At 40.4% G+C, this 13,376-nt stretch overlaps 1 protein-coding gene across 1 annotated transcript in view; it reads right to left on the bottom strand.

Annotated features, from left to right (window-relative positions):
* Positions 1-2,028: 2,028 nt before the first annotated feature.
* Positions 2,029-13,376, bottom strand: part of LOC148481202 (vomeronasal type-2 receptor 26-like) — an 83,912-nt gene continuing 72,564 nt past the window's right edge. Inside the window, exon 4 of the mRNA XM_088453816.1 lies at positions 2,029-2,951. Within this exon, the coding sequence (XP_088309942.1) occupies positions 2,029-2,951 (923 nt within the window). The remainder of the gene's footprint in view (positions 2,952-13,376) is intronic.

The following is a 13,376-nucleotide window of genomic DNA, read 5'->3' as shown; positions in this document are numbered from 1 at the left end:
AGTGTAAAAATTTTAATTATCCACATTGTCTTTACATTGGAACTACAGGTCCCAGCAAGCCTCCCTTGCATGCTGGTACTTTGAGAATCACAAGTGGCAGCATACGGGGCATTAAGGGCCCTCTGGTACCTGTAGTTCACCAGTAAAGGAATGGTTAGAAAAACACACATCCATACACGCTCTCACATACTCACCTGTTTCCAGATGTTCTCATCCCCTTTTCATCATAAAGTATCCAATCAAAGTACCTATAATAAAAGATCCTATACTCACCTTTTTGTCCCACAATGTTCTCCGGAGTAATCCAAATAGGGCCCCGGACATACTTTAACAACATGCTTCCATGCTGTTAAAGTACGCTAATGACAGCGCGTGTGGAATCAGCTGTCATTAGTCCCAGGCCGCCAGCAAATCAGCGACGTCTTATCACTAGTGGCCGCTCATTGGCTGGGACCCACGTGGAGGAGCCACTCATTGGCTAAGTCCATGTGGGTCCCAGCCAATGAGCGGCAGCTAATGTTAAGCCACCGCTGATTGGCTCGTGGCCCGGGACTAATTACAGCTCAAACCCTGAGCTGTCACTAGCGCAGCTGTAACAACATGCAATAGCATGTTGTTACAGTATGTATGGGGCCCTATTTGGATTACTGTGGAGAACATTGTGGGTAAAAAATGTGAGTATAGGATCTTTTTTAACAGGTACTTTGAATACTTTATGATGAGAAGGGGACATGAACATCTGGAAACAGGTGAGTATGTGAGAGTGTGTATGGATGTAATAAATCTTTTTTTTCATGGTGATTGTGTGCATTTTTTTTTACCATTTCTTTTCAGATGAACTACAGGTACCAGCGAGCCTTTAATGCCCCACATGCCAGAACTTGTGGTTCTCCAAGTACCAGCATGCAGGGGAGGCTTCCTGGGACCTGTAGTTCCACTGTAAAGAAAATGTGACTATTTTTTATTTTTACACTACAACCCACCACCCACCGCCCAAGGGTGGCTGGGATAGCCCTGGGCTATCAGCCAGGCCAGGGGTGCCCTGGAGATAGGGGCCACTTTATTTGAGGGGTTCCCAACTCCCCATGGATTCCTGGCCTGGGCTGATTAGTGCTCAGGACTGATGCTGCAGCTGGGGGCCAATTGAAAGGGCACTCCTGGCTGTGGCATCAGTCCCCTGCTAGAAAGAGTCCGGAGCTGGTTTTAAATATATGGGAAACGTCACGCCAATATTTTTCTACATATATTTAAAACCAGCTCTGTCCCTGATCCCTGATGCTGGTTCTTAAATTACTGTGAAACCCTACACATTTTATTTCCGGTAATTTTAAGAACCAGGACTGGCTGGCAAGCCGGGGCTGGTTAGTCTTTTGGGGGGAGACCTCACATAATTTTTTTCAAAAAATAACCCTATTTCAACCAGTTACTGAAATAAACTTACATAAATCTAAATGATTGTGCATGTTACCGACCATCTCACAGTTCAGGGGGTTGAGAGATTGAAAAGTGATTTAGACACAGAGTTTGCTCTTATCTCACCCGAGCTTGTCATCCCAATTCTTGGAAAATTTGAGAGATGTGTGTTTTAGGTGATAAGTTCTTCAGATTTTGCCTGATGGTGATTTGAAATGAGTTTGCTCTCTCACCCGAGTTTTTACGAGTGAGATAAGAGAAATCTCTCACTAACTCACCTGACTTTAGCCTTTAGTAAATTTGCAAGCAGGAAAAAATGATTAAATCACCTGAGATGGTCATCTCAACCTATCTCGATTCTTAGCAAATTTACCCCTTATACTCAGGTGTATTATTCATCACTATTATCAGTTTAGCAGTATTATCAGTTTGGAAAACCATAAGAAATAGCAGATATTACATTTATAACAATATACTGTACTTGCATAAAAACCACAAACAATTAACAGTATCCATTGGAAGAATAATGCAAACATAGTGACTTCTACATATTTTCTAAGTAAGTACAAGTACTGTAATTATTCAAATAAAATGTTAATAAACTATTAAAGTATATCAGGTCATATTATAAGAAATTGTTCTTCCCAAGCACCCAAGTTCTTTTCTATCCTTTCCAGGACTCATCAGGATATTGTAGGATTTAGGGAAAAATATACAGCTTAGTATCCCAATGCATGAGGCTAATATAGCAAACACCTCTACAATGACCATATGTTTCCCATTACTGCTCAGATAGGCTGGGATGGCACAGACCCACACACTGCAGAACACAAGCATGCTGAATGTGATGTATTTGGCCTCATTATAGATGTCAGGTAATGTCCTCACCATGAAAGCCAGAACAAAGCTCACAGCTGCCAGGAACCCCATGTAACCCAACATGAAATAAAAGGCCAACACAGAACCCTCATTACATTGGATGATGATAGTCCCAGGATATGTGTCCATGTTAAACTCCTGAAATGGAGGAGAAACTGACAACCAGATAACACCATTGAGCACCTGGACAGATGAGCAGATCAGCACTAAAGCATTTGGTAGTTTGACTCCCATCCAATTTCTCCAGTAGCTTCCGGGTCTTGTAGCCTTAAAAGCGATGCAAACTGTTAAAGTCTTGGCCAGGACTGAGGAGACAGCAATAGTAAATATGATTCCAAAGGAGATTTGGCGCAGCATGCAGGTTATATCCACTGGGTGACCAAGGAAAAGAAATACACAGAGTAAACTCAACAAAAGAGAGATGAGCAGAATAAAACTAAGGGTCTGATTATTAGCTCTGACAATTGGTTTGCTCTGATAAAACAAAAATAGTCCAATTGTGAAGACAATTATCACAGAAAATAATAAAGATGTGACAGAAAACACTGAGGTTATAGGGTCCACTTCATATGATAGAAACTCCTGAGCCTTGGCAATGCATTTGTTCTTTGCATCATTAGGCCATTCAGTATCAGCGCATTTCACACAACTTTCATTATCTGTGGAAAATTGTGACATCAATTATTTATTTACATAAATTATTTATTGCAGTTATTCTCATTATGCCTCTATCTGATGTTATCTTACTTTCTCTTCATCACCCCCTAAATTGGGTAGGGAACATGTTAAATGCTTTGGTAGCAAACTATCCATAAGAGATATGTTCTGATTTTATAAATTGAATACTCTTTCCCTTTTTAAGAAACAGTTATTTATACCTTTAATTTATTCCATCTACCTCAGTATATTTATAGGGCCTGATTTGGAGAAGTACACTATGCTCCTGCTTTCACAGTTGTACAATTATCATCAATATGCGTGATGCATCTGAGTCGCACTGCGCATGTGTTAAGTAACATTACCGCAATTGATCGCAGCAACTTTTTACCCAGCAGTGTGTTTGACAGACAGGGACTGTTTGGGGAGATACCAGGGAGTATAAGCAAAAAAGCAGGCATGTTATGGCAGTTTTTGGGTGTGTCACACCATGGCATCAGGTTTATCCATGCATTTTGGGGCTAGGTGTATAAGGACACACCTGTCGTGTATGTGCTGCTTTTATTCTGAAACACTATGACACTTAACTCATTACTAGTAATTTTTGGGTCCATAGTAATAAATGATTTTTGAAACCAAAATGGCAGTGCCCATTGCAATTACATGTATTCCAAGAAAATGGACACCTTAAATGGCTCGAATGTTTTAATTTATATATTATTATTATTATTATTATTATTATTATTATTATTATTATTATTATTATTATTATAGCACTTTAAGGACTCAAAGTGCTTGACATTTGCATTTAAAAAAAATGTGATACAAAATAAACACAAAAAGAACTAAACATTTGGGTTTTATATTTGAGGAACTAAAGAGACAATAAGGAAATGCATGAGTAAGCATTTAAGTCTTGGGTCTGTGTATGAAGGCTTATTGATTAGAGACCTCTCAAACTGTGAGGAAGCCTATTGCATAGAGTTGGAGTGCAAAACTCAACCCTCAAATTAATTAGGGAGCTTCTAGGTACTTCTTATCATCCTTCATATACAAATCAAAGTAAGTGAGTGGGCCAGATGGAATCAGTACCTGCTTCAGGTACCTTGGACCCTGGTCTTGTAGGACTTTCAAAGTCAGTAAGCCAAAGGAATGTCACGGTTACTGGAAGTGTCATTATACTCCCTATATATGGCTGATACTAGTTTTCTAATAATTCAACTGCAGAACCCAAATAAAGTAGATTAATTGATAAGACCGACACCACACCTAAATCACAATATATATCTATCTATCTATCTATATATATATATATATATATATATATATAGAATTTTTTTTATTTGTGTTTGTTTGCTTTTTGTTACCATAAACATTATGGGAACCATCATATGAACCCGCTCAATAGGTGAATAAACATTACACATAAAATTAGAAGTTGAACCAGAAACATATTGGTACACCTAAAGTGAATAATAATAATAATATTAATATTAATAATAATAATAATAATAATTAATAATAATAAATTATCAAAAAATCTAACAAAAAAATATAAACTTTAAAAAAAATTAAAAAAAATTGTGAAAAAAGAAATTTAAATAATGTTATTATAAAAAGGTTGTAAAATCATCGCCTGCCAACACTAAAGTCCTTATCGCACAAATCTTTTGTAAGTATTGTATTCATTCAGACTCCATGGAGATGCAGTCCCGAGATCAAAAACTTTTTATAGAGGAGGGATATATCTATGTTATCTTAAATGGCTAATGATTTTCCTACTGACACTAATATCCAATTAGCCACGGGGTTTCACCCACGGGTGATTGTCATGCAAAATTCCCGTGATGCAGGGATTAGCAATTCAATTAAATAGATAATGACAATTAGCCGTGGGTGAAACCCCCGTGGCTAATGATTTTCCTACTGACACTAAGGGGCATATCCAATTAGCCATGGGGTTTTACCCACGGCTAATTGTCATGCAAAAGTCCTGTGATGCAGGGTTTAGCTATCCAATTAAATAGATAATGACAATTAGCCATGGGTGAAACCCCCGTGGCTAATGATTTTCCTACTGACACTAAGGGGCATATCCAATTAGCCACGGGGTTTCACCCACAGCTAATTGTCATGCAAAAGTCCCGTGACGCAGGGATTAGCTATTCAATTAAATAGATATTTCCCCGCGTCATTAGAATGGGTCTGCTGCATGAGAACACACTGATACCGCGAGAACTGCAGAATAAGTGTGTAATACCTGCTCACTTGAGGATATATAGGGCAGACTTACGCAGATTTTACCTCGCACCTACATGAGGTGTGAGGTGAAGTCCATCAATGGGGACTCGTGCGTGGGGTCTTGGGGACACCTGCGCGTGGAATCCCCGCTAAATTTAATCCCAACCTACACGATAATTAGCTGTGGGGAAAACCCTGTGGCTAATTGGATATGCCCCAATGAGTATGTAAATCAAGACTCATCTATAGTGTGGAATCCCACTATATCTTTTCTTTGGGAATATTAAGGAAAGCTAATTCAGTTATACATTGTTTACAACTATGAGTGTATATAAGTTTTGTGCAAAGCGAAAGCACTTAACTCTTTTTGCACATAATGCAGTGTATACTATTATTTTATTTTATCCCATTCAGAAACACCAACTAACCCTTCACAAAACTGATCACATGACAAAACAGTTGGAAAGTGCCAATACCACACCTTTTTTCATTTAAAATGAGAGCTATTTGGTTGAGCTGTTTTTTCCAATCTGCACATTACTGGTCCACTATCATTCTGTCTGGCGCAAGTCATCACCCACATAAAACTACATCATGATTTTAAAGCCAATGCAACCTTTAATTTTCTATTTGTCTGGTATTTGTTGATGAATTCTCAATGAGTTTTGTGTGGTATTTGGTGTCTTGTCTCATGGGACACTACCTTGCTGTGGTGTCTATACATTGGTTGTGTGGTTTTTGCTGGCATGGTTTCATTCTCTTTTGGGTGTGGCCACTGATAAATGAGGTTATGCTAATTGGTTGGTGGTAGGGGAGAACTGCCTTGGGCGATGGATGTATGGCTATTTTGTACTTGCCGGGTGAGGCAGATTCCTAGTTGTTGAGGATCTGATGGCTTTTTACTGTATTATTTGAATAAACTGAGCAGTAAAATTGAGGTGGATTAACTAGTAGAGATGTGCAGTTGGTATTCTTGAAATATGAACAGACCCAAACTTAAGGGTTCTAAGTCAAATTGAATCCCAGTTTGGAATAATTTTGGGGTTCCAAGTTGAACTAATTCCCAGTTCAGTACTGATATCAGTTAAGAAATCAGATTTAAAAACTGACCTCTGGTTTTGTATTTGTGTTTTACCAATTTTTTTATTGATTTTTATAGATCTTAAATAATTCAAAACCGAACCAAAACCATATCCAAATTAAAACACTTGATGGTGATTTTGCCAAACCAAAACCCAATGAGGAATTAGAACCAAAACCAAAACATGGGGATCCACGCACTTCTCTACTATTTGGGCTATGGTCTATGGCCAGTTTGACATGACAGATTTTGTGGAAATGGCGGCTGTTGGCCTCTTGCTGGACTTTTGGGGATGGACATTGTTCCTTGGTCCGGTTGAAGGGCTGAGAGCTTTGGTGCTGATTTTACTGGTGCGAAATCAGTTGGGAACTATGAATTTTGCCCATATGGTTAGGCAATTTTCTTGTTTTTGTGATTTGTTTCTCCTTTTAATGTCATACAGTATGCTATTATCATTGTGGGCTTGGCTCAATGGAATTATAATCAGCAGATACATTATACAGTATAGGGTTGTAAATGCAAATCATCTGATGGAGGTATTGTTTGAGTCACAAATCGAGCAGGAAGTGGGAGATATTGCCTGTACAACTCAGGCTGTTGAATGTGTCTTGTGATCACTAGGTAATGCAGCTATTGGATGAATGCTTTTGTACAAATGTGTCCTCATACAATTAATATCTAAACATCATACAATACAACACTCTCTGAGAGGTGCAGCATTCCATTTTTCTTTCAATTCTGCATTTTATTTGCATCACAGATGCAGCAAAACACCACTCTAAGAGGTATATTTACTAAAGTGTTGGTTTTTAGAAGTGTAGATGTTTCCCATAGCAACCAATCAGATTCTAACTTATCTTCTAGAAGGTGCTAGTTAATGTTAAATGGAATCTTATTGGTTGCTATGGGCAACATCTCCACTTCTAAAAACCCACACTTTAGTAAATATATACTAAGTGCACTAGAGATACTGGGCTGCAACTTTAGTTGCACAGGTATTAGTTTAAACATGTACAAAGTCTCAGAGATAGCACAATATAACTTGGCATAAGAAAAAGCTGGAGATGCTGCATCATAGCACTTCTAGATATTCAGGCTCATTCACAGAATTATGTATAAATGTCTGATATCAAACTGATCAGTGCAATCTAGCAAAATTTGGGTATTTGCTTCCAGTTGTTTTATTTATGTGAATGAGATGCACATATTTGGTGAGAAAGATGCTCGGTGTTGTTGAGTCGATTAGGGCCTGCCGTGCCGGTAAGGGCTCTTTGGAGTGACTGAAGCCATAGTGTAAGGGAACACATTTACAGATGTGCCAAGTTAGTTTGTTGCCAATCATGGCACAAATGTGCCCACAAATCACGCTATGTGCCACACTATGCTATGGTGCATCCCCGATCGCAGGGGTGTATCTCTATTCAAACATACAGAGACACACTCGTAAATTCCTAATTGTGGGAGAGCATCTCCATAGGATTGAATGCAGACACTATTGCACATGCCAGAACTCGGGAAGATGTCTTGCACCATGTGTGGCATGACTCACTGCACTATAAGCAACAATAAAGCTGGGCTCATCTGTAATTGCCTATTTTAATTTCTGATTTCACATCACAAATCAATTGGGTGCCTCTGCCAATGTGCCTCTCCATGTGGAGGGTGTGGGGATATTTCAGACTAAACAGTTTTGTTTTTTGTGATTGGTAGTCATGGCAGACATACTAACTGGCTGGTTACCTTGCTGTGGTAAAGAGGCAGTGCATGCTGCTTGTGGCTAGCTGGGTGTGCAGTCAGGTTTGAGAACAGCAGCGCTTGGTATCTGGCATGGCAGCAGTGACTGGGAGGCTGTGCTGATGCTGCTGGATGATGGTTGCCACCTCCTTGGATCTGGTCACATGACAGGAATGAGCCAATCCAGTCTGCATGATTCACAGTGGGCTCTGACAGCCAATCCACCCAAAGCACTGGGTACTTAAGGGCTTTCTTGGTTTTCTAGAGTTGCAAGTGCAACATCTTACACAGCTAGTCTGTGTGCTAGTTCTCTGTGCTCTATAATGTCAATTGGTTCCAGTGTTCCAGTTTGCAGTACACCATTGCATAGTTATTTTGTTTCCTGCTCCACCTTGAAGTGTCACTGCCAGTTGGTCTGTTCCATATCAGTTCTGGTGACCTACACTTCTGCTTTTGTTACATTCTAGAGTCTTGTGCACCAGAATTCTCAGCCAGCAACAGTAGTTTATTTTACCTGGACCACCGTTCTCTGCTTCTTCTGCTATGGCAGAGACATTCATAAATAGGAATCCATTTCATCCAGCCTCATTTCAATTTCAGGAAACTGCTTGCAAGGACTTTCCTGCACTGAGACTGGGTCCACATTCCACTTTGGACGTGACAGGATGTAGTACCTTGGTATTTGATGGAGGTGTGACTTGGGGTACAAAGTTATTGGAGGGAGCTAATGAGTGGGAAAAATACTTGTGCAACTCAGGCTGCAGAATGTGTATTGTGGTCACTGGATAGAGCAACTTTAGGGTGAATTATTTTGTTGCCACCTTCATTAGATTATTTTTTATACAAATTATTTAGAATAATTGTTAAAATTTATTTTTTACCACAATTTTCAGTTTCTTTACTTCTTTTTAAAGTATGATGTAAGGTTTAATGTCAATTATTTAAGGTTCAGGTTGGTTGTATTTATGTAAGGTATACAGTAGGTCAATTGGCAAGGTGCAGCATCTTCAGCTGATAGGTGGCATATGGGAAGACTTTGACTCCACAATATACTGTACTCTTGTTTGCTACAACTTTTTTCCACTGTTTTTCCTTATCTGTACCAGCCATGCATGAAATTAAATAAGGGTTCTAAACACCAGCAAAAAATTTACTAGAATTGTCCAGTGAAATCAAAATCTAACACATTGTTTACAAATGTGTTTGCTTTAAAAACACCAGGCTCTAGTGAATTGGAATATGTTTTGGCAAATTACAGTTTTCATACATTGCTTAATGTAAACTATTGGATCCAAATTTGCAAACCCCCACAAAGCTCTCATAAAGTTATTTTATTATTGCCATATAATTATCAAGGCAATGTGTGAAGAAAATCAAAAGGGGCTCCGGCTCTGATAAGATGTCTCAAAAGTAAACTGATGGCTTATGTAATCACTTTTATTCCAAGTTCAGGCTCAGCTATAGATATTGGAAGGCAAGCTTGAAAAAAGCTAAATTTCTTAGAGCTTGATCTGACATGTCACAATCCAAACAGACTTTTATGGGGAGAGTAAAATCACACAGCAGGGCACTCCAGATAATGAAGTACAATATGATCTAAAAGCTGCTCACCTAAAGGAATGGCTGACCCTGGGTATGTTAAACAAAAAATGAAAACAGATAGACAGGGAGTGCTAATAAGAAAAAAGTTATGTCAATCTGTTATATAATATTAATAATAATCTTAAATCCAGACTTCTATGGGAACTGCATTTGTGATGAAAATTAGATAGTCTGCAGCAGTTACCTCCAATATTTTTTGTCACCATAATAATACATAGGGGTAGCTGAATTAAAGTGATAATGCCTCCTGATGATCTAACATGCAAGAGTTTGTATGTATAAGACCCATAGAGCCACACCACAGAGGTATTCTGCCAATAACAGTTGAAACAACATTAAGCTGTGAATTACTGTAATTCCTGGCACTGTTGTAGTAAAATAAATATGTTAAAAATATGTTAAATACCTGCTGCAAGGAATGTGGGTCTAGTTTGGACCTGGAGATATATAATCTCAAACAAATAAGTCATAATACAGCGATTACTGCACTTGCCATTGAATAACATTTGGTGACACACAAATAAAATATATAAATCTGTTTGCTCTCTATTAATAAACAGGAAGCTTGATGAATTGAGCCAATATGGTTTTAATATAAAAGACATAGACACACAATAACAATACAATGTAAAAACTAGGGGTGAGCGGGTTTGGATTTCTGAAATCCGAACCCCCCCGAGCCCCCCCGATCCGAGTCCAATCCGAGTCAGGCTCGACTTTTCCCGCCTGACTCGGATCTGAAATCGAGGCAAAACATCATCATCCCGCCTTCCGAGTCTCGCGGGTTTTGGATCCAATATAAGGTACCCGCGTCTGCGCCATTTTCTCACTCGGCAGTGGACAGTGAAGAGGGAGGGTGGGAGTTAGGGCTGGCTGGGCTGTGTAGTGTAGTGTAGTGTAGTGCTGCTGTTGTCCACTACTTCAAAGTCCATAGGGGCTGGCTGTGTTGTGCTGTGCTGCTGTTGTTAATAGGGGCTGTGTCCACTACTTCAAAGTCCATAGGGGCTGGCTGGACTGTGTTGTGCAGTCAGTTGTCCATAGGGGCTGTGTCCACTCCAAAGTCCTGTGCAGTGTCCCAGTCCTAAAGGTGTGCTGTAGTGTTGTCCAGGGGGTGCTCTGTCCATCAGGGGTGCTCCCCCCAAGTGCTAAAAAATAATATATTTTCTGTGTTTGTGAATTGTGTGCGCAGTAGCCGCATGTGCATCAACAAAATAGTGCCAAGCGTGCGCCTGTGTCATAAGTAAAGGGCCGGCTAGCTTGTCCGTTAAAGGGTGCTGTAACCCCCAAAGTACACTCCAGTCCAAACCAAAAAAATATATATTTTCTGTGTTTGTGAATTGTGTGCGCAGAAGCCGCACGTGCATCAACAAAGTAGTGCCAAGCGTGCGCCTGTGTCATAAGTAAAGGGCCGGCTGGCTTGACCATTAAAGGGTGCTGTAACCCCCAAAGTACACTCCAGTCCAAACCCAAAAAAAAATTATTTTCTGTGTTTGTGAATTGTGTGCGCAGTAGCCGCACATGCATCAACAAATTAGTGCCAAGCGTGCGCCTGTGTCATAAGTAAAGGGCTGGCTGGCTTGACCGTTAAAGGGTGCTGTAACACCCAAAGTACACTCCAGTGCAAACCAAAAAAAAAATTATTTTCTGTGTTTGTGAATTGTGTGCGCAGTAGCCGCACGTGCATCAACAATGTAGTGCCAAGCGTGCGCCTGTGTCATAAGTAAAGGGCCAGCTGGCTTGACCGTTAAAGGGTGCTGTAACCCCAAAAGTACACTCCAGTCCAAAAAAATATATATTTTCTGTGTTTGTGAATTGTGTGCGCAGTAGCCACACATGCATCAACAAAGTAGTGCCAAGCGTGCGCCTGTGTCATAAGTAAAGGGCCGGCTGGCTTTACCATTAAAGGGTGCTGTAACCCCCAAAGTACACTCCAGTCCAAACCAAAAAAATATATATTTTCTGTGTTTGTGACTTGTGTGCACTGTGGCTGCACATGCATCAACAAAGGAGCAGCGCGAAGTGTGCGCCTGTGTCCCATAAGTAAAGAGCCGGCTGGCTCATTTCTTAAAGGGTGGTGTAACCCACAAAGTGCACTACTCTCCAGCAAGAATAAAAAAATATTTTCTGTGTTTGTGTGCGCTTTAGCCGCACGTATATATCAATATAACATAAATGGAGGACCAAACTTTCTCCGATAAAAATAAAATAGGGAAAGATCAAGAACCACTTCCTCCTAGTGCTGTTGCTGCTGCTGGGAGTTGTTCATCATCCCAGAGAGGAAGTAGGAACATCAATACTTTTACTAAACAATTGACCCTCCAACAGTCCCTAGCGATGAGGATGTAGTACGACAGCAGTCATCCTGAAGCAAAACGTATAACTGTGGCCTTGACTGCTATGTTGGTGTTAGACGAGCGTCCGGTATCCGCCATTAGTGCAGTGGGATTTAGACAATTGATGGAGGTAGTGTGTCCCCGGTTCCAAATCCCGTCTAGATTCCACCTGCATCCTCAAAGCAGCAGCGACAAGCATGCGTCTGTCTGTTAAAGGGTGGTGACACCCTCAAAGTGTGCTACACAAACAATAAAAATATTGTTCTTTTTTTTTCTGTCTTTGTGAAATGTGTGGGCTGTAGCCGCACTTGCATCCTTAAAGCAGCAGCGACAAGCGTGTGTCTGTCTGTTAAAGGGTGGTGACACCCTCAAAGTGTGCTACACAAACAATAAAAATATTGTTCTTTTTTTTTCTGTCTTTGTGAAATGTGTGGGCTGTAGCCGCACCTGCATCCTTTAAGCAGCAGCGACAAGCGTGCGTCTGTCTGTTAAAGGGTGGTGACACCCTCAAAGTGTGCTACACAAACAATAAAAATATTGTTCTTTTTTTTTATGTCTTTGTGAAATGTGTGTGCTGTAGATGCACCTGCATCCTTAAAGCAGCAGCGAGAAGCGTGCGTCTGTCTGTTAAAGGGTGGTGACACCCTCAAAGTGTGCTACACAAACAATAAAAATATTGTTCTTTTTTTTTCTGTCTTTGTGAATTGTGTGGGCTGTAGCCACACTTGCATCCTCAAAGCAGCAGCGACAAGCGTGCGTCTGTCTGTTAAAGGGTGGTGACACCCTCAAAGTGAGCTACACAAACAATAAAAATTTTCTTCTTTTTTCTGTCTTTGTGAATTGTGTGGGCTGTAGCCGCACTTGCATCCTCAAAGCAGCAGCGACAAGCGTGCGTCTGTCTTTTAAAGGGTGGTGACACCCTCAAAGTGTGCTACACAAACAATAAAAATATTCTTCTTTTTTCTGTCTTTGTGAATTGTGTGGGCTGTAGCCGCACTTGCATCCTCAAAGCAGCAGCGACAAGCGTGCGTCTGTCTGTTAAAGGGTGGTGTAACTCTCAAAGTGCTCCAAAAAATATAAAACTATTTTTTTAATGTGTTTGTGACTTGTGTGCGATGTAGCCGCACTTGCATCCTCAAAGCAGCAGCGACAAGCATGCGTCTGTCTGTTAAAGGATTACATCAGTGACAGCATCCAAGTAGGCATTTCAGACAGTCCGTACCTGTACTGGCAGGAAAAAGAAGCAATTTGGAGGTCCCTGTACAAACTGGCTCTATTTTACCTGAGTTGCCCCCCCTCCAGTGTGTACTCCGAAAGAGTGTTTAGTGCAGCCGGGAACCTTGTCAGCGAAAGGCATAGGAGGTTGTTCCACAAAATGTGGAGAAGATGATGTTCATAAAATGAATTATCAACTCTTCCAGGGAGACCAGCCTCCA

The sequence above is a fragment of the Taudactylus pleione genome, unplaced genomic scaffold (genome assembly GCF_031769625.1).
Source record: "Taudactylus pleione unplaced genomic scaffold, aTauple2 ptg000592l, whole genome shotgun sequence".
Lineage (NCBI taxonomy): Eukaryota > Metazoa > Chordata > Amphibia > Anura > Myobatrachidae > Taudactylus > Taudactylus pleione.
The sequence above is the reverse complement of the archived record's forward strand: the minus strand, read 5'-3'. Positions and strand labels throughout refer to the sequence as shown.